The sequence below is a fragment of the Myotis brandtii genome, unplaced genomic scaffold (genome assembly GCF_000412655.1).
Source record: "Myotis brandtii unplaced genomic scaffold, ASM41265v1 scaffold604, whole genome shotgun sequence".
NCBI lineage: Eukaryota > Metazoa > Chordata > Mammalia > Chiroptera > Vespertilionidae > Myotis > Myotis brandtii.
The window spans coordinates 180,287-202,412 of NW_005370286.1; the positions used below are offsets into that span (position 1 = coordinate 180,287).

A 22,126-nucleotide genomic window follows, 5' to 3' on the forward strand; every position below is an offset into this window, starting at 1 on the left:
CACATGGGAGGAATGCATGCAGGTGACCGTTTGGGACAAGGCCACTTGAGGTGCCTACAGGACAGCCAAGTGGAGATGGAGATGGGGAGGGAGCAGTCAGCGCTAGTCAGGAGCCCACGGGGTCTTGATGGGCGGCCGGCCGGCCCAGCTGGGCCAGTTTATCTCGCGAGATTGGGTGGGAGGTGGAACTGTGGGAAGCGTGGGCTTAGGAGGAGGGACATGGGCGCTGGGCTGGTTGCAGAGTCGGCGAGGAGGACGGGCAGGCTGGTCCAGGTGCGCACCCCTCTACCCTCCCGTGCGTTACTGACTCCTTGGCTCCCCGGGGTCAGAGGGACTTTTATAAACTAGCAACCGGCCTCCACCCCTTGCTGGCTTCTCGCTGCTCTTGGTGAATCTGCTCCCTTTCAGCCTGTGCTGTGCCGACCAAAGGCGACATCTGCCACCACTGACCTGGAGGACGCGTCAGGGATGTTTTTGTGCATTTACATTCGTTCCAATGTAAGCACATTTGGAAGCTTTGCAAAGCCTGCGAGTTGTATTCCAATGGCTCTGCCTCCCGACCGCCTCCTGACACAGGTGGCGGTGCAGGTGCGGGCTGACGCACTCCGCTCCTGTGATCCGTTATTCGTACACACGCTTTATTCCGAGTGCCGTGGTCTGTCTGCGGGTTTCATTGGTGAGAACTGGGGTGATTGTTTAATTGCTTTTTGAAAGTAGGGGGGGCTTAGTTTTAGGAGCTCTTCCAAAGGGGCCTTATCTCACCCCGGTGCTCGTCAGCAGTGGGAGGAGGAGGGGAGTACCTGGGGAGTAAAGGCGAGGGCGCTGCCCATGGCCACGATGGGGCTGTTCTGTCCTCAAAGTAACTGTATGGTAGGAATGACACAGTGTATGACCAAACTCCAAACATGGGGGGAAGCTTTGAAGATGTTTCCCCTTTTAAACACGGGGGTTTCCGTTGAGCTGTAAGAACGACCCGCTCTCTCCCACGCACGTTCTCACCCGCTTCAAATGTTTCCTTAGGTCCGAGGGAGGATGGACGCGGCCTGCGAGGTGAAGCACAGAGTGGTGGCCAGCCCCGTGGGGCAGCTCCGGATCTCCGGGTGCGAGCAGGGCCTGCACGGGATCAGCCTGCTGGGCGGGACGCCGCCGGCCGCTGGGTGAGTGACTCCTGCGGGACACCCTCTGGTGGTGGCTCAGCGACAGAAGGAACCGGCGTGGTTCCTGCTTGGTTTCCCTGGGCCACGGGTAGTGGGAGCCACGGGCACAGTCACAGAAATTAGCCCAAGTGGGCGTCCGCGTCCTTCATTTCCGGCTCCTGTGCTGGATGCCCTGGAAGCCCCCCCCTCTGGTGAAGCCCAGGGACATACCCTGGGTCAGCAGCTCCCAGGGGTTTGGTGAGAGGCGTTGCTTGATTGTGACCATTGAAGGCTGACTCTTCACGCGCGAGGTGGGATTTCTTGGGAAACTGGGTGAGCAGGTGCCTGCTCAATCTTGGCGTTTAAGTCGGGGCCCGTCTTCCCAGGTCAGTGGGCCAGGTGAGCTTCACACCAGCCTCCTGGACTGGCCCAGTCGGGAGCGCCTTGGCCTCTCAGTGCAGCTGGGGAGGAGGCAGGAACCCCCTTTGCAGCGTGAGGTCAGGGCTGCCCTCGCTTGGTGGACCATCTCCACTCTGTCTCTCTGACTGCAAGAGCGTTAACACTGAGAGCCGTCCTCAGTGTTCCGCTCTGAGATGTAACATTGGATTTCCTCCGTCATTGATTGTGGAGGCGGGTTAAAGTGGCGGTTCTCGTTATTTCTGCCAGGAGAGGAAAAACCAGCCACTTGCAAGCCCGGTGTTTGTCAACTGGCTAATAAACACAATGCCAGGGACATTAGATAAAGAAAATACATAAGCAACATAAAAATCGACTCTAATGGGCCCTGTCAGAGGCCGCCATAATGAGCACCCGGCCGTCATAAATACCGCTCCTCGCCTGCGCTGTCGAGCTTTTCCTGTCGAGCTGCCTGTTACAATCGATAGACTTTCTGAAGACAGAACTAGGCACCCCTTTGAGCCATGTGCTCCTCCGCTCCCGACAGCCAGCTGGCGGCGTGTTGGGAAAATCACAGGCACCAAGTAATTTCTAGGGGGAAATGCCATTGTGTCTCTTAGCATGTTCGGTTGTGTTGAATTTGTTTGTTTAAAAACCACTCTTTAAAGTAAATTTGGGGATGAAGGAAAAAAAGAAAGCGTTGTAAGACATGTTGAGTTGAATGCTCGTTATGCACCACAGAATAGGACGGATCTTGAGTTTCTGTGAATCAAGCTCAGATTAGGTTCAGCCGTGGGACACGGGCCTCCAATCCTGGCTTCAGTAGGTGCAGCTGTGGCTCAGGCAGCTCACAGGAGGGGGCAGGGGGGCGGGCTCTGCGCCTCTCGGCGGTGGGCCCTGTCCTGGTGCTGCAGGCCAGCCTCGGACCACCTGCCACTCACTCCGGGCAGCAGCAGGGAAGAGGAACACCGCCCGCCTCCCTCTCCAGAGGGTCAGCTGATGTTTTTCTCGTCTCATTGGCTAGAACGGTCACGTGATCACACCTAGCTGGAAGGCCTGCTGGGTTGTCCTGTATTGGCTAACATTAGGGTTTCTGCGTGTAAGGAAGAACTGGGAAAGAGGTTTTTGGGGGACACCCAGAAGCCTGGTTTATATAAATCTACACAGACATACATATAGATGGTTAATTTTGGGAGGGACATGAAGAGTTAAAGAATAGCATAAAAATCTGTATGCATACTCAGAATTAATAAAAATTACATAGTAAAATCCTTGGATTTTTTAAGTGTACAGGGAGTTTGTACAGTGCTGTACAACCCTGTACCCACCAACCCAGTCAAGACAGCAAACACTCCCAGAGGCTCCCTGTGCTCCCTTTTATCCAGTCCCCTCCCTGGCGTCCAGAGTTGTGATTTATGTCCCAGGGACTCGTCTTACTGGTTCTTAAGCTTCGTATAAAGTTGTCTTCCGTGCGGCTCAGCAGTGAGTTGAGGTTCTCTGGGGTCTGTGTGTCGTGAGTAGCTCGTTCTCTGTCATTGCTGAGGGGTTTGCTGTGGAGGACCCCACAGCTTGTTTGTCTAATCTGTTGGTGAGCGTTTGTGTCCAATGTTCGGCTGCTATGAGTAAAACTGCTGTGAATATCCGGGTCCCTGCCTCTTTCGGGACACGTGTTTTCATTTCTCTTGAGTAAATGACCAGGTGTGGAATTTCTGGACTGCCTGGCAAATGTATTTACCCTCATGAGAAATTGCTAGAACTTTCCCCAAAGTCAGACCTTTTACGTTCCCCCCAGGGGTGAGTGAGGGGGGTGGGTGTGCTCTCTCCCCGGCCCTTGGTGTTAGTTCTTAACGTTTTAGGCTCCAGTGGGTAAGGAGTGGGATCTCATGGTTTCACTTTGCACTTGCCTGATGGCCTAATCTAAACCCCTTATCCACCATGTCTACCTTTTAACTGTGAGGGGTCTGCCAGCCCTGTGCCCAGGCGTCATCTTGTTTTTTATTGATTTGTTCTGGTTACAGGTTGTTTATCAAATGTATGTATAGTGATGATTTACTCACAGGTGGGGCTTGTGTTTTATTTCCTAGCAGTCTTTTAATGGGTAGAAGTTTTGTCTCTAAGAAATCTTGCCTAATGTAATTTCACCAATACATTTTCCTATAACTTCTTTTAAAAGCTTTATCAGCTCTGATGGGGGGAGGTTGAGGTTGTGGAGGGATTGAGCAAAAACATAAATAAAAGAGAGAACTCATGGACATGGCCAACAGTGTGGTGATTTGGGGGTGGAGGTGGAAGAGGGCATGAGAGGATAAATGGTGATGGAAAAAATAAAATAAACAGTTTTTAAAAGCTTTATCATTTTAACCTTTTATTTGGGTACATGAGCTATATCTCAAATTACTTTGTTGTGAGGTACTCAGTTGACTTCTTCCACATCGTTATTTAGTTGTTTCAGCATTATTTGTTGGAAACAACAACTTTCCTTTTCCCTTGAATCGTCTTGGTGCCTTTGACAAAAATCAATTGACCACACATGTGAGGGTCAGAGGGGACCGGACGGTTTTGTACATGTGCTCACTTCATCTGCTACGTCAGAACCATGTTGACTTGATGCTTTGAATGAAGGTAATGGGAGTCCTCCAACTTTATTTTAGGGGGAAAAAAGATTGTTTTGGCTTTTAGGTGTCTTGATTTTCCATATTACCTTTACAATCAAGGTTTTAATTTCTTAAAAAAAGGAAAGTATATTGGTATTTTGCTTGGGACCTCATTGAGTCTATATCAGCTTGGGGCGGGTTGACATCTTTTTAATTTTGAAGCTAATGACTGTAGTTTATCTCTGCATTTGTTTAGTTTCTCTTTCATTTTTCTCAGCAGTTGTGTGGTGTCCAGCTTAGAGATCCTGCCTTGTCTTTATAAATCTGATTTCTGAATGATCGATGGTATTCAAAATCCTTTTAAAACTTTACTTTTATTGCTGCTGGGATGTAACAATTGACTTTTGTATGTTGATCTTATATTCTACCGCCTTACTAAATTCACTTATTAGTTCTAGGAATTGCTTCCCAGGTTCCCTAAGATTTTCTTTATAGAGAATCACGATGCTGTTTATTTCTGCTTTTTCATTGCCCTGGCTAGAACCTCAAGCTGTGGCTAAATTCACCTTTGATGCCATCTGGGTCGTGTGTGTGTGTGTGTGTAGAAAGGCTTCTGACCGCCTGATAGAACGGGGTGCTGCCCTACCCGCCCTGGAGGGGACCTTCCCAACCTCACTTGGCTTCGGGCAGGTAGAGCCGATGCACCCCAAGGCCACGTCCTCCAGCCCTGCTGATGACGGTGGCACAGGGACTGTGCGTACCCTTGTTCTCCAGTTTGTACATGTGACTCCTGTTCCCACCTTAGCCATCTGACTGCACAGGTGGGCAAAAGTAGGTTTACAGATGTGAGTATGGAAAACAGTTTATTTTTTATTATTACTTATCAATTATTGTATTTTCCATACGAACAACTGTAAACCTCCTTTAGCCCCACCCTATATATACAGCTTCATACAGTGGTTTCTTTTTCTTTCTTTCTTTCTTTTTTTTTTTGTATAAATTACCTTTCCTTCCCTAGAAATATTTGAGTGAAGAATATCGGTTTGGAAAGCGGTGTAACAGTCTCAATTTTATAACTTCCTGTCAACATCAAGTTCCCATTAACAACGTCATGTCCAGGAGTGGCTGGCTGCTTGCCAGAGCCAGGCTGCTTTCTCCGCCCTCGTCACCAGGAGGCCACACGGCTTTGACCTTGTCATGGTCCTGCAGTGTCTAAAATCGAAGGAGAAGGGCCGTGGAATGTTTATTTCTCTAGTGCTCTCTTGGGACTGTAGTTTCCCATTAAGTTGATTACAGTATCTGATGGCTTGAGAGATGGCCTGTCCCGCCCTGGGCACACCTACGATGCGGACAGAGCAGTAGGAATTTTGGAGCCAGGAAGCCGGAACAAAGGGCACATGCTTCGTCTCTCAGGGTCAGAGGCTTACCTTTGTTGTTTATTTTTTTCCATGTAAACCACCTTAGGAGAATACAGGAATGCAGCACTGGAATATTGTAACCTCGCCACTGTAAACCTTTTTCGTAGTTTGGGAGACTAAATTGCAGGCAGCCTGTTTTCTACTCTCTAGTTATAGGCGGTGGCTGCTCATTTGCCCCACCTGTTGTGAGACTCAAGGAGGTTGGGCCTGACCCTCCTCCAGGACGTGGGTGGCTGGCCGGCTGGACGGACCTGGTCACCAGTGGACGGGTGCACCTGGGCCCTCTGGGACTCCATGTCACTGCAGGGGGAAGGGGTCTTCCGCCTCATTGGGTGCCCTGGCGGGTTTCCCTTCAGATGTTCCAAAGGAATCGCCCAGTGAGAGAGGGAAGGTCCGTGAGTCTCCTGGGGGGAGGGCAGACTCCTGCAGTTGCGTGAACTCTGTCGGTTAAACGGGCAGGGACGACGGTTTCCTCGTGCTTTTGTTCTCTCCTGTCATCTTCCCATCCGCCACGTGGACCATCAGGGCCGTGAGCACGCCCAGAGCCTGTGTGACCCCCGACAGCCCGGCTCTGCCCCTGCCCGGACCCGTGTGCAGGGCATTCCCGCTCCAGGCGGTTCCTGAGGGCCCACGTGTCCTCAGGAGCTTCCCGGGAAACTCGCAGATTCGTTCTCTCTGGCAGATCGGGATGTTTTGGTACAGACACTCGCCGCACTTTATTGTAATTGATCTTTTCAGGAGGAGAGGGACCCCCTGAAGCACAAACACTCGAAGCTCCTGCAACAATAACACCCACATCCGCTGGGGGACTGTCCCCCGCAGCGGCCGGGCTGGTCTCACTGCTGCTCGTCAGCGGCTCCAAGTAACGATTGGTGGTGTATGTGCTTAAAAAATGTAATTATTTTACTTTACAGAGTGTTCCTTAAGGAGGTCTCTTGAGTCAAATAAGCATGTTTTTGTAGGAAAATCTTGCCAAGCTCTCTGGCTTTATGGAAATCGTCTGTTTTTTAAAACAAGGGCTTGAATGCCAGGAGCCTGGGACCCGTGTTCTTGCCCCCCCGGGCTCCTGGCTCCCAATCCCTGAGGTGTCGCAGTCCCGGGCCCCCGCCGCGTTCTGAGTGGAGGGTAAGGTCTCGTGCCCGGGCTCCTCCCTGACTTCTGGTGTCGATGACTCAGTTGTGCAAATGCTTCGCTCGGAACATGGACAGCAGTTCCCGTGGAAGCCAGACGATGGCCTTGTTTCTCAGGCTGAGGGCCAAAGGGGATGGAGCCCACAGTCTGTGGAGACAGAGTGGGAGCTCCTGGCTCCCAATCCCTGAGGTGTCGCAGTCCCGGGCCCCCGTCGCGTTCTGAGTGGAGGGTAAGGTCTCGTGCCCGGGCTCCTCCCTGACTTCTGGTGTTGATGACTCAGTTGTGCAAATGCTTCGCTCGGAACATGGACAGCAGTTCCCGTGGAAGCCAGACAATGGCCTTGTTTCTCAGGCTGAGGGCCAAAGAGACAACGCGGGAAGCCAGGATGCTTCCTGGAAGAGCCCTCGTTCCCGGGATGGGAAGGGTCGGGGGCTCACGGCGCCGCGAGGGGGCCTGCAGGGTGATTGGTGCAGCCCCAAGGTCTCTGCTGTCGGATGGTGGTAAAGTAAAGGGAGCAGCGTGTGTGCCCCGGGTGGCCTCCGTGTTAATAACGCGGGTCATCCACGCTGCCTTGTGGCTGCAGGAAACAGCCGACGATAAGCCCGCCTCTGGTTGTTTGGCCCATTGGTCCTGCGCCCACAGGAGAGAACTGCGTAGCCATGGAGTCGTGGTGCCACAACTCGGCGTGAAGTTGCGTGGTTTTCTACAAACAAAAGTCAGGCGTGCATGGCCACACAGCTCCTGGCCTCTTCTCTGGACATGAGGGCTTCTCGGCAGCTACTTTACTGCTTCCCTGTTTCCCTGGGGGGGGGTCCGGGCCTAAGCTGGCAGGCTAACATCCCCTGAGGGGTCCTGGACTGCGAGAAGGCACAGGCTAGGCTGAGGGATCCCCCCCCCCCTTCCAGTACACAAATTCTCGTGCACTGGGCCTCTAGTAATTTTATAACACTATCCACCAGTCATTTGCCAAATAATAGTTCACGGAGCTATATGCAAAACTTCCAAATATTTATATTTCCATTGTATATTATCAAAATCCACATTAGTTAATACAATGCTTAAATGGGTAGACAATCTGTTAAATATTACTAGTAAAAGCTCTGGTACATAGTTTTTCCAAATTCGAATTTTCACTTAAAAGCTCAGATTGCATCATCTCTTCTTGGCAACAAATATAGACACCCCTCGACTTAGGTGGGGTTACTGTAAACGAAATGCTCTACGTTGAAAACACATGAACACACTGAAGCCACCGAACTTCGGAGCCCAGCTGGCAGCCTCTGCTGGATGCACATCGCCCTCTCGCCGTCTACAGTCGGAAAGTCGTGCAAGCTGCCGTAAGCTGGGGACCATCAGCTATTCTCTTGAAATGGAGGCTCACTTTGTTCACTTTCGAGAAAACTTGCACCAAAAACTCAAGTCTGAGCCAACAGAGGGCCGGTCAGATAATTTCTCGGCAGTAAACATGGTTCCCACGAAGACAGCGGCTACTTCAGCAGGCAGCTCTATCCTCAGTGCTCGTGCAGGAGAAAGCAGCCTGTTTGAGAACGCGGCAGAAGAGCCCTGGGCACATGTTGGAAAAGAGAGGTATTCAGGCCTGACCGCTGTGGTTCAGTGGTTGAGTGTTGACCATGAACCAGGAGATCATGATTTAATTCCTGGGTCAGGGCACATGCCCAGGTTGTGGGCTCGATCCCCAGTAGGGAACATGCAGGAGGCAGCCGATCAATGATTCTCATCATTGATGTGTTTATCTCTCCCTTTTCTTTCCTCTCTGAAATACATATGTGTGTGTATATGCATATATATACATAAATATATATGTATATATATGTATACACACACACACACATACATATACATTTATGATAATAAGCAATACACAATGGCCAAAACACCTATTTTTTTAAATAAGAGATTTCGGAAAGATATCCTTTGGTCTCCTTTCCCCATGTGCTTTAGGTAACCTGCATATACATAAAAGCTGGAAACACTTGGAAGAACTCCACATAGAACTAATTTCAAGTGACCTTGAAAAGGTGTGTTGTGGAAAACTTACATTTAAATTCAAAATATTTGTATTAATTGGTTCAGCTGAACTTAACTTATTTTGGTTGTTAATCAGATAGGTGGTTCCTTTTAACAGAAATGTCACCACATTATTTCTTCTGATAGCTTACATGAAAATAGGGAGAAGAACAGAGGGACAGGAGGGAGAGAGGAAAGAGGAGAGAGAGAGGGGTACTCAGGTCCAGACATTATACAATTAGCAATGTTTACTGCTTCAACAGCCATTCTTAAAGGAAACCTGCCCCGCCGTGAACGTGCCTGGGTGAAGAACACAGTGACCACTGGTATGGTTTGTTTCCACAGCCCTGATCCATGGTCAAGGGCAGCAGTTTCCCCGGGACCTCAGCACCATCTGCAGAAATGTCAACACTGTGACAAAGGCCAACAAGGCCTCAGTATTATTCGGGAACTCGTCTGACCTCACTGGTCACCTGGATGGTGTCGCAGAATGCTGTGCTGTGAGAAGGTCCGACCCAGGGCGTGGGATTTGTTCGTGGGACAGATGATGGAGCAGCCGTGAGCCCACACAGGCCTAGTAATGTGGACCCCTCCCACCTAAAGGTTTACCTTGGCCTGCTGTCTTGTTCTTACTTGGAAACACATCTTTTATATACAAAATAAATTTAATATGAAATACGGTTCACTTCACAGTTTAATTGCTTCTAGCACATTTGGTAAACTGACATGTATCTGTATAAATTTCCCCCTGAAAATGACCTGGAACCCATATATTTCTACATGGATTGAAAACTTGTGTTTGAGATTTTGATTCATTAGATGGCTAACTCAGCATTTATTTAAATTTTAACAAAGCGACCGGATCCAGTGTGAGCAACTTTTTCTCTCTATTTTGTGAATCTATATCAGAGACAAATAAGACTATTTCTATGTTGCAATGAATAGTTTCTGCCCATGGAATTGCTGGCAGAGGCGAGAAAGTAGGAATCTTATTTTTGTGGATCTAGCCAAGAAAAAGAACGTAAACTTAGAAAAGTGTGTCATTTACCATTCACAGTCCAATGAAAAAACTCAGGGGCTGGAAATTTTCCATAAAAATTGTAGTATCAGCATTTAAGACCCAGCAAGCAGGGTATACGAGCATTTAAGGATTCCTAGCCCCAGCCACTGGCACTCGGAATGCTGTGAACCTTGTCCCAGCAAGCACAGTCTTGACTTGATTAGAAAAGAGGTCCCCTTGTGAGGATTGTGTTGGTGCAGGGTGCGCACTTTAACAGGTTCGGAGAGGGGGTCCCGCCTCACTTCTGCCGGCTGAGGGAAGCAGGGTGCACATCTGCAGGGTGCTTGGCTCAGACAAGAGGGGCGTGCAGTCAGAAAGTGTCTGAAAACAATGGTGGTTGGAAGGGTTGTTTGGGAATGAGGTACAAGTTGGCCAAACTGTGACTTCTATGGGTGGGTATTCAGAGACGCCGGTGGGGGCGGCCGGGTGGCTTCTTTGTCGAGTGGATGTGTCCAGTGTTTGGGGTAGGGACAGTCTTCCTAGCAGAACTCTTGCTGTGCAAGGTTATGGCAAAGGAGAAGGAAGCCAGGCAGAGCCCAGAGGACTCCTGGTGGAGGGGATGGAGCCCAGTCTGTGGAGACAGAGTGGGTGAACTTACAGAAGAGACGGTACAGGAAGAGAGATGCACAGAGCGGGTGCCAGAGGTGGGCAGATGCCCCTCCCATACCCTCAGAATGCTAACAAGCAGAACCACGCAAAGTGGAGCAGGCACCCGACCAGGTCACCAGATGGGAGAGGAAACACGCCGGGGGGAGGGACACCGCAGCGCTCAGGACACGGGGTCGAGTCCGAGCGCGACTGGCCTCGGTGTGAAGAATAATTAGCCCCAGATGAACGGAGATTCTAGTTCTGGCTTTAGGAGCAGAACCCCAAAAGATCAAACTTTTCATATGGCCTACCTGCATTTCATAACAAAAAGCTAAACAATGTTTATTAAACACACACACACACACACACACACAGGTATCCAACAGTCAACCAGGCAAAATTCACACATACAGCATCCAACTGAGATTTATCAGAGAGGCATAAAAGGAGGAAAAGATGAGCCACAGTGAGGGGGAAGATCAATCAAAACCAGCCCCAAACTGACACAGATGTTAAAATCAGCACACGAGGATATTAAAAGACAGTACAACTGTATCCCACATGTCAAAAAGGTAAGTGGAGAAGTGTGAGCTATAAAAATGACAGATGGCACTGGTGGAGATCAAAATTGTAATGTCTGAGAAGACAAATACACTGGTTAGAACTAACAGCGGATTAGAGTGCAGATGAAAAGGGTAGTGAACTTGAGAACACAACAGAAACTATCTGAACTCAAGGAAAATAGCAATTTTTAATATCCCAAAATATTTGAGAACTTTGGGGTAACTTAAAGCAGCCAAGTATGTGTGTAATTGGAGGTTCTGAGGACAGGCCTGAGGAAGAAGAAAAAGATTTTAAAAACTGTGGTCAAACATTTTTTAAATTTGATAAAAACTATAAACGCATTAAACCAAACTCAATGAAACCCAAGTCCAAGAAACACGAACAGACCTACACAAAAGCATGAAACAGTCAAGTTGTTCAAAACCAATGATAAAGAAAATCTTAAAAACAGCCAAGGGCAGGGGGTTGCAATATACTAAGAAAATTAAGGACGACAGCCGATTTTTTATAAAAAACAATGCAAGTCAGGGGACAGTGGAACAAGACCTTTTATATAAAAAATACTGTCACCTTAAAATCTTAAGCACAGCAAAAAAAACAAAAAACCAAAAACCTTTCTAATATTAAGCTAACCTTTAAGACGGCAAGATCTAGAAGACCTTATCACAATAGACTCCCATCACAGTAAACCTTAAAGCCCTACAGGTAGATGGAAAATGACCCCAAAGGAAAGGGATGATGTTCAGAAACGAACTCCCCCCGCACCACTGGTAGGAAAGCCAAATGGAGCAGCCACTGTGGAAAGCCTTTGGCAATTTGTGATGATGTGAAGCATCCGCTGACGATGTGACCCACCTAGTGAAATAAAGGCCTTTACAACTAGTGGCCTTATTTGTCACAGCCCCAACAGGGAAACGCACAATGTCCGACAGATGGATGACAGACTGTGTGCGCACTCAGTGGACAGCTGACCTGTGCAACCACACACGTAGGCCGGAGGAGCTCGGACCCACCACAACTCCATTTGAAAAGGTATAAAACTGTATGGAAAGGATGGAATCACAGACAGTCCTTCATGATATTTCAGAAAACTCAAACCAACGCATAACAACATCATAGGAACAAGAATCGAGAGCAGGGAGCGGGAGGAGGGGTTACAAGGTTGTAAGAGGGGGTGATGGAAATGTTGTTTTGATTGTGGTCTTACACTTGTCAAATTTTATTAAGTGCACACTTTCCATGCGTGCACTTATGTCATTTGTCACTCTAAAATTCTGTTTTCTGAAAAAAGAAATAGCTTACCAAGTGTGCCCCCTGTGGCCCAACAAGTAGCCACGTTTGGGGGAAAAAACCTCGCTTGCCATTCCCAGTTTCATTCTTTGCCTCTGTTTTACACAATGAAATATCATTTCCCACAAATGGTGATGGCTGAAATAAAAAAGACATTACCGAGAGGTGGTGGGTACGTGCGGAAGCGGGACCCTCAGACATGCTGGCAGGAACGTAAAGCGGTGCAGCTGCTTTGGGAAACTGTTAGGAGGGTCCTCAAGATGATACACACGGAACTCCCATGGGACCCTGCAATTCCCCTCCCAGGTATGCAACCAAAAGACATGAAAACACGTGTCCACACAAAACACTGCACAAAACTGCATTCGCAGCGGCAAGGTTCACAAGAGCCAAAGACAGTCCAGAGGCGCAGCGGCCCATGAGGAGACAGAGCAGCATGGTCTGTGCTCACGATGGAAGCTGTTCACAGGAATGAGTACTGCTCCACGCTGCTCCACGCTGCTCCACCCTGCTCCACCCTGCTCCACGCTGCTCCACCCGGAACCCTCCAGACATTATGCTAAGTGAATGAAGCCGACACAGCAGGACCAATACTGTGACTCCGTTTATGTGACGTGTCCAGAACAGCCAAACTTACAGAGATAGAAATAAACCAGAGCTTGGCCCTCGGGAGGAGCAGGAGCAGGGGCAGGAATGACCACTAATAGAAATAGGGGTCCTTTTAGGAGTGTTGACATGTTCTAAAATTAGATTGTGGTGATGGATGTACAACTCTGTGAATGTATTAAAACCACTGAGCTGCATACTTTACGTGGGAATGTGGAAAATAGATCTAAGAAAAGTATGACATTACAAAAATAATACGTTCTATGTTCTCATGCAAAAGGAGATGCAGATGAAGAAGCCAGGAGTGCTTTTGAAGCGTGAAATCTGCTTTTTATGTGCTGGCAGCTGAAGTCTCCGACAGGCCGGCCAGCTACCCCTGCTCCATCCGGCCAGCTTCTGGGCCACACCATCCTCTTAGGACCAAAGAAAGGTCTCTGGTGGTCTGTCTGCAAGAACCCCTGGCCCCGCGCTGTCCACCCCCCTGAGAGAGCCGCCCTCCCTGCCTCTCTGAAGGTGCTGTGTGCCCCGCCCTAACCAGCTCCTGCCCACGGTCACTCCCGCTCTGCACCAGAGTCCAGGCTCCATCGCACGCCAGGCCTCGAGCTTGTCCTGCCAGCTCCGGCTGCGTGGTGCTGGTCAGCATCCCATGTCCTTCTCCTGTGCACCTGACACACTCAGACACGCCACTGAGCCCCTCTTTCCCTCCCAGCTCGGCCGCACAAGCCAGAATCATTGGCTGGACAGGTTTCAAGGACCTGCCCATGGCCTTCAGTGATGGATAGAGGGCCCTCCCATTGGCCTGGGAGGAGGAGGAGCTGGGAATAGAAGGAAAGTGCAGGCAGCTCCGACAGGTGAGCAGTGGACAGAGACATCCTCACCCAAAGGCCATTCAAACAGCCGCTACACACGCCCGACACGGGCCCCGCTTCAGAAAGAGGGGTGCTGCCAGATGTCAGAAAATAGAGAGGGAGGGACAGGACCAGAACTGGGACCCGGGTGGCCACCTGTCCGAAGGCCAGCCTTGCTCAGTGCGTTGAGTCCACTTCTGTCCCTCCCGCCCTGAACTACCCAAGAGCAACAGACCAGGCTCCATCCAAAGTAAGTGTGAAAGTCAAGGAAAACGGAAGCCAAGTACCTGCCTTACAACAACATCCGAGGGGCAAATAATTAGCTTCACTCGTCCCGTAATAAATTTCCATGGAACCCCAAAAGATTGCCTCTAAAAGCAATGAATTCAGTCCTCAGATGATAATGGGTCTTTTACTGTCTTTATTTTTATATTGATTTCAGAATAATTGTTTGCTGTTAGATTGGCTAAGTGTTTAGCTGTTTGCATTTCCATCTGATGCTAATTTAACTTATTACTGGGAGTTAAATCAAGTGCACCCCAGGCAGTTCTGCAGGAGCCCCGCCCACCGTGTGCCACGTGGGCGGCTTCCTGGAGGAAGCCACGCAGACCTCTCCTGTGGCTGCGGCAGGAGACGACCCAGAGAGAGACAGGATATTCTCCCTGCAGCTCGTTCGTCTTTCGTGCCGGCATCTGTCTTCCAGGGGAGATGGGAGAACGCCGATATTTAGGGGCATCAAGTGATGCAGTGCAAGCACCTCTCAAAACCGTGGTCAATATTCTCATGTTTTTAGCTCTGTTTTCAGTCATAAACATCATTCCTCATAAAAAGAAATCATTCTCTTTTCAGCCAGCAGTCCCTGCAGTCGATATGCAGTCGGCGGAGTGGCCATAATGGGCTGGTCAGGTTGGGGCAGGTGTGGGGGCCCCCGGGCCACGCAGGCCAAGAACACGCTGGTGCCTTAATGTCAACGAGCTTTATTTGGGGAAGGAGAGCTGCCAGGAGGAAGCAGGTCCAAAGGCAGCAACAAGGGGAGGGCGTTCCCCGCGGGGTGACATCACCTGTTTCACAGTCCACCTCCTAACCCCTTTTCTCCTCCTAGCTCCGCCGACAAATAAATCTTTTTTTTTTTTTAAGATTGACTTTATCGCCTGGAAAAATGTGCAATTCCTTCTAAAAGTTAACACCTAGATACCGAGCAGAGGTGCTGAAAAGGAACATTTTACAAAGCACACACTTCAGTGTTTAAAAGTCACGTTAGCAAAAGAGATGCAGGTAAGAATCCTATTTCTAAGGCGGCCTGTTAGACGCCCGCCAACACCCGGCAGGTGGTGTGTGCACAGGCGCTGCTCGGTGATCGTAAGGATGCAAACAGGAGGAGGGTCGGTGCCGAGCTGCTTCCCCGCCCACAGGCTGTCCTGGGCTCAGCCCCACTGCGCCCAGAGGCGCCAGGCTCTCCCAGCACGTGCTCCGCAGGAGGCCAGAACCTCGCCTGCTGCTGTCCTCGGGTCCTTTATCAGCAGAGCAACCTCCGCACTCGGGCTTATGCAGGGGCCCATGGCGCCCGCTGGCCTGAGCACTGAGTATGCGAGGAGCAGCTGAAGCATGAGGAGTGGACTCGTCTGCAAATGTGGCTCTGAAGGCTGAGGGCGGGGGTGACCAGGTGTCACCCCTGCAGCGCAGCGACGCCCCACGATGAGCCATGGCCCGGAAGGCTGTCGGGATGTGCAGGCTGGGGCCTGGGCGACCACGCCTTGCTTTTCAGCCTCCTCTCGCGTCCCTCTTGTCCCCAGCAGCAGGGGACGAACTCAGCACCGTCTCTCACACACTCTGGGACCTGCACATCCGGGGGGACCACAGGGCCTCAGCTCTCTCGGACACTGCCTCAAGCCAGGATCCGTGCCCCCCTCTCTCGAAGGGCCACAGCTGCCTCTGGACAGAAGAAACGGCCTGGACCCAAATGCACAGGAGGTTTGTGTGCTTTCCAGGAAAAGGGGCGTCAGTCCCGGCAATGCCACCTGTTGGCCTTCCCAAGGACGGTCTCCTCCCAGAACGGCTCCCCCTCTGCCCCCCCCACACCCCGCCCTGTGCGAAGGCAGGTGTGCGGAGCGCCCCCTCCGGGCCCGGGCACAGGGCTGAGAGGTGCCAGCTGCCTCTGCTTTACTTCTGACAGACCTCTGTGACCCTGTGGAGGAGGGATTATTTGTCCTGTTTTATATATTTTTAAAAAACCCAAACACATAGGTTAACATTCCCCAACTCACAGAGTGAGCATGTGGGATGGTGTCTATGAGGCTCCAGAGCTTGTACCCTCAGCTCCAGCCGACAAGATTACCCGAGGAGAAGTGCCACCCAGAGAAAGAGGGCTTCTCACACGTGAACGAAGAAACACAGTACCGGCCAGAGCCCCTGTGTGCCACCCCCTTTAAAACAGAGCCGTGCTCCTGAGCTAATGCCGCCTCATCTGAGCGGCCTGACAAAAGTGTGCGTTAGTGAGGGTTCCTTCCACACTCGTACATGCCCTGGGAGCTCAGACGATCCAGGCTCACGCGGGTGCGAAGCAGGAGAAAAACACCCGCGAGGCTCTCCACCAGGAGAGGACACGCTCAGAGTTCTACCTGACGTCCCAGGATCCAAGAAAAGTCTACAGCTGGGCCCGCCCCTCGCCCACCGGCCTGCGGGGCCTGCCAGGCGCAGGCGAGCACAGCACCTTGAGCCCACGTGGAAGGAGCAGCTTATGAGGATCAGCTCTGTTTAACATGCGCTCAGGGCGAGCCCATTTGAATATTCAGATTGGGGCCACGTACACAGGAATCCAAGACAATGGCTATGGCTTTTTCCATTTTGGAAAACGCATGACAAATCTTAATGTCTTATTTTAATTTAATGCAGATATCACTAAGATATGTAAATCATCCTAATCATGCTAACAGATTAGCATTTCCGTCATTCCGAACACACTTATCCTTTCTAATATATGTACAGTTTGTGAAGGTTACGTGTTTCAGTGTTGTAATGTTCCCAAAGTCACCAATGACCCACGTCAACAGCACTGTACAGTTGATAGCATGATCTCATAGCCTTAAGCATGATCTCACTAAGAGGCACACATTCCGGAGTGAACCCCAAAGAGACATGCAATTATTGGTAGTAAAACCGATACAACTGGGAAGAGGTGGCTTCTCTTCTATAAGCTCCTGTTACGCGAAAGGCAATCTACACACTCATTTCCACGCGTGACAACCCCGCGTGTCTGCCTGTTATGCGCGGCCACAGGTGGGAACAGGAGAGCAGAGGCCATGACGTGCTGAGGCCACAGGCTGCAGGGCAGCTGCAGGGATCAGGGCTAATCCGGTGCTTCCCACAGCCTGCCTCCTAACACACCAACTACCTTCTGGGAATGAGAGTCATGGATGTAAGAGGCTGAGCCTAATAGTAGGAAAAACTGGCTTTCAAATAGCTACAAAACCTTAGGTTCTAAAATTGTTAAGGAAAAAAAATAGTATGAAAAATATTGATCTATTGAGGTTTATGATAATGGACCAACAGGAACTGTGTTTACAAACACGTGTTAGGGTAGCACCCGTAGCACCCCCAGGGATCATCTTTAGCTAAAGTTTTCTAAAATTTCTCAGAAAAATGATCAATGAAGTAGAAGAGTTTATAGACAACTAGAAGCCAACTTTGAAAATGGAGTTAAATTGTTATCAGCTTAAAACAGACTATTATAAAATCTGACTACATAAAATTTTTTCTTAAAAATTTTCCATGGATAAAAGTCAAAATAGGAATGACCATCTTTAATATGCAAAAAGTTCTTACAAATAAGACATTATCCAATAGAAAAAAAAACATGCATTTCACTTAAGAAGCAAAAATGATCAATAAACATAAGGGAAGATGTTCAGTCTCAATTATAATAAAATTTTTAAATAACAAGGACAATTTGAAAGCACCTAAATTTTTAATCCTACTTCTCAGAATTTATTCCATGTAGAGTTGCACAAGTACAGAAAGATATCTATAAAGATAGTCACAATGCTGCCTGAAATAGCTCCAAACCACACAAGGACAAAAAAAAAAAAAGGTCTGAGAAAGAATCTGAACATATATTAATAGGGGATTAAGACACATGTTGGTTTATCATTTACACACACACTAAAATATGAGGTAGTCATTGAAAGAAAAACCCAGCTATCTTCACAATCATGCTGTTTAACAGCTATTAGATGGCAGTCTCTATCCCAAATTTTCACAGTTAATTGGCAATTGTCTTTCAAGACATTTTCCATACAAACACAGCTCAGGATCTGCACTAACTGGAAACATTTCTGACTGACTTTGTTACAGTTTCTTTCCATTGTATAGTGAGTTTCCAGCCTGCTCAAGATCAGACTTAATTGTAAGTTCCGAGAAACTGGAAAGAAATAGGACGCTCACAAGGAGAATGATGTGTGAGTAGCAGCCAACCACCCAGAAGACACCCAGTCCTTCTAAGTGAGGCTGCTACGTGAGGAAGATTCAGACTGACGCGACCAATTACATTTAAACTGAGGGTTTTCTTTGTAAACCAACTGATTGAAGATAATTTCCTTGAATTATATCTTTTCTGAAAAATAACCTTAATGTGTTCATCGAAGATTTGAGGGAAGTGTTAGTAGTACACACAGTAACCATAGAATCATAGGCTTCCCACAACAAACTTTCCCTGAAATCGTATGTTCCTCTTAGAAGTAACTATCTCTAACATCATTTGTTCTTAAATCCCAAGCAAATATTTCACCGGAAGCTAGATGAAAGCCTTTTATTTAAACCTTCCATATCGGCACCTTTTTAAAAATATATATATTTTATTGATTTTTTACAGAGAGGAAGGAAGAGGGATAGAGAGTTAGAAACATCAAAGAGAGAGACATGGATCAGCTGCCTCCTGCACACCCCCTACTCGGGATGTGCCCGCAACCAAGGTACATGCCCTTGACTGGAATCGAACCTGGGACCCCTCAGTCCGCAGGCCGACGCTCTATCCCAGTGATGGCGATCCTTTTGAGCTCGGCGTGTCAGCATTTTGAAAAAACCCTAACTTAACTCTGGTGCCGTGTCACATATAGAAATTTTTTGATATTTGCAACCATAGTAAAACAAAGATTTATATTTTTGATATTTATTTTATGTATTTAAATGCCATTTAACAAAGAAAAATCAACCAAAAAAATGAGTTCGCATGTCACCTCTGACACGCGTGTCATAGGTTCGCCATCACTGCTCTATCCACTGAGCCAAACCAGTCAGGGCTCGGCACCTTTTTTTAGAACAACAACACTGAGATTGGAAGCAGGGTTTGGGTAGGTTTGTCAATCCCAGATGTACTTACCGTGGGAAGATTATAGCTTAATTACAGCCCGGGAGGGTCAGCAATGTTCATATGCAAGATGCTTCCGCCGAGTGTCACTTGGGTACAATCAATTAAAATGCACGGTGGGTTGTTCAAAGGGAAACTCCAACACGAGGGCCCGCTGTCACGCTCCCGGCCCTCGCGTGCATTAAGAGGTTAATTTCTATGCTGTTCTGATGCATAGATGCAAGTGTCATATTTCTATCAGATACTCACAGCTCACCTAGATGATTGATATCAATTTCTCTTCATAATATGACCAGCAAATAAAACACGCGGCGGCTCTAATATATAAAGAAATAACATGTGACAAGGTTCCCTAAAACACTTCTGCTCTGGACCTCACAAGCTAAATTGCTTTTGCTGGCCCCTTCCACCTCTCAGCATGCTTGACAGACAAATTGATCGAAACATTGGGAAATAATATGCTTGCAAAATTTCTCTGGGTGAGTTTTCCGTCTTTTGAATTTTTCATACAGGAACAAAATGAAAGATTGCCTCCTTGATTTTGCCTCCATTATGCGGCCCCATCTCATGTACTACAGGCGCGTACAATACTTCAAACAGCAGCGAGGCGTTGTAAACAGAACGTGGAACATTTTTCATGAAACACCCAGGCCGTGTGAAGTTAGGAGCCCGGGCGGCAGGCAGCCCTGCCCCGCAGATCGGCTGCTCCGTGTAATGAATTCATACATTTGAAGTTGCCGGAGGGCCTCTCGTTAGACGCCGGGGTGTTTATTACAGGAAATACTGCCTGGATCATTTAAGAAGTCAGAAGGCTGGGTGATTTGATTAGAAATGTTGACGGTGGAGGTGTGTAAAGAATGTCACTCACTCCTATTTTCCAACTTCAATATGAGGACCCTTCATTTTTCCTGACTTCCTCAAAGCCCTCTTGGAGCGCGGAAAGGGGGACCTGGAGAAAACTTTCTGAGGGTGCACTGCGCGCTGGCGGCCCGGCCGCGCCCCAGGCACTTGTTACTCTGGGTGCAGGGACGCCGTCGCATAGGAAACAGATGAGGGCCAGGGAGCATCCTGATGACACGCGGCCGCGGATGATCAGGGACCAGAGAGGCCTAAACGCGTCCCTGCTCTTCATACGCGGCCACGTCTACCTCGAACAGCCCTCCCGGCCGCGCCTCCTGCTCAGCAGCCAGGCCCTCGGGCGCTTCCGGAGTTTTTAAATTGATGTCTGTAGTGTTACAGAATGGGCAGAGTCCTCATACATTTAAATTTACACCTCATGAAAATTCTTATTAACTAAATTTTCCCCTCAGTACTCGCAGGTCAAGAATCGATGAATAGTCAATTTTTTTCAGTCAAAATTAAACAAATCATAAAAAATGGCATAATTCCCCGCATTGCAGATTAGATTTAGTGGGTAATATCTGCCAGATATGAAAAACAGAACTCATTACGTTGCACTAAAATAATTTTCACCGCAGTCTTTTTATTTCACTTCATCAGCTTTCACCAGTTTTGATCCGTTTGTTACAATATTTCACAAAATAACTTGGCTTGAAAATAGACTCTGCCGGTCCATGCCCCGAGGCCCCCCGGACGTGAGGTCACCTTGGCAGGAGATGCTGGTCCGCCCGGGTACTGGGCCCCTCCCACAGCCCGTGAGCTGTCACAGGCGGCCACCTGGCACCCCCGATGGAGGCCGGGGTGTGGGAGACTCACAACCCCACCCACAGAAGCCATGGAGACGGGTGTTTGACGGATTTCTTTTCCAAACAAAATCTTAGTTAAGAAGACAGAGGAACATAAAGGTCCTTTGTTCCTACTCAGAACCTTTGATGCGGGTACAATCTAGACTCTGGTTATTAATGACACGAAGGCCAGTGACAGTATTCAAACAAAGCACAGCCTGTGGGGGCACGTGGAGGGTGGCGTGGCCCTGGGGAGGGAATAACTTGGTAAAGAGAAATGGAAGGACCCCCCCCTCCCCCCGCCCGCCCCAGAAAGGAGATGCGTGTTAACTCCACTCCAAAGGCAGCCCCACGCGGTGACGGTGGTGGCAGTGAGCGGTGTGGGCAGGAAGGCAGGACCCGCTGCTGACAGCACCCTCTGTAACCGAAAGGGAACGTAAACGATCGCTGTGTGAATGCTTCGTTGCCTTTTAAAGCCAGAAGCAGGCGCAGGTCAGTGTCACAGCTCTGAGGACACGCGTGTCCCTGCTGAGGACAGGTGCTGCCAGGCACTGGCATGTCCACAGCGCCCCGCCCAGAGCAGAAGTCCTCCTCCCACTGCCTTCGGCCACCCTGAAACATACTTCTCTTTTTTAAAAATTTAAATTCTCTATTGTTGAAAGTATTACATGAATCTCCTTTTCCGCCCATTGACCTCTCCCTGGCACCTCCCACCCCCAGCACATGCCCTCACCCCCCTACTGTCTGTGTCCATTGGTTATGCTCATATGCATGCATACAAGTCCTCTGGTTGATCTCTTCCCCTTACCTCCACCCTCCCCTACCTTCCCTCTGAGGTTTGATGGTTTGTTCGATGCTTCTCTGTCTCTGGATCTGTTTTTGTTCATCAGTTTACGTTGTTCATTATATTCCAAAAGTGAGTGAGATCATGTGATACGTATCTTTCTCCAACTGGCTTAGTTCGCTTAGCATAATGCTCTCCAGATCCATCCATGCTGTTGCAAATGGGAAGAGTTCTTTCTTTTTTACAGCAGCTTAGTATTCCACTGTGTAGATGTACCACAGTTTTTTAATCTACTCATCTGCTGATGGGCATTTAGGCTGTTTCCAAATCTTAGCTATTGTACATGTGCTGCTATGGGTGCATATATCCTTTCTGATTGATGTTTGATTTCTTGGGATATATTCCTAGAAGTGGGATTACTGAGTCAAATGAGAATTCCATTTTTAATTTTTTGAGGAAACCCCATACTGTTCTCCATACTTGCTGTACCAGTCTGCATTCCCACCAGCATTGTACAAGGGTTCCTTTTTCTCCACATCCTCACCAGCACTTGTCATTTGTTGATTTGTTGATGATAGCCATTCTGACAGGTGTGAGATGGTACCTCATTGTTGTTTTGATTTGCATCTCTCTGAT

The 22,126-nt window shown here is 48.8% G+C and overlaps 1 protein-coding gene across 1 annotated transcript in view; it reads left to right on the plus strand.

Moving 5' to 3' along the window:
- Positions 1–22,126, plus strand: part of MGMT (O-6-methylguanine-DNA methyltransferase) — a 149,215-nt gene that overhangs the window by 20,672 nt on the left and 106,417 nt on the right. The window contains exon 2 of the mRNA XM_014550610.1: positions 1,021–1,157. Within this exon, the coding sequence (XP_014406096.1) occupies positions 1,033–1,157 (125 nt within the window). The 5' untranslated portion in view covers positions 1,021–1,032. The remainder of the gene's footprint in view (positions 1–1,020; positions 1,158–22,126) is intronic.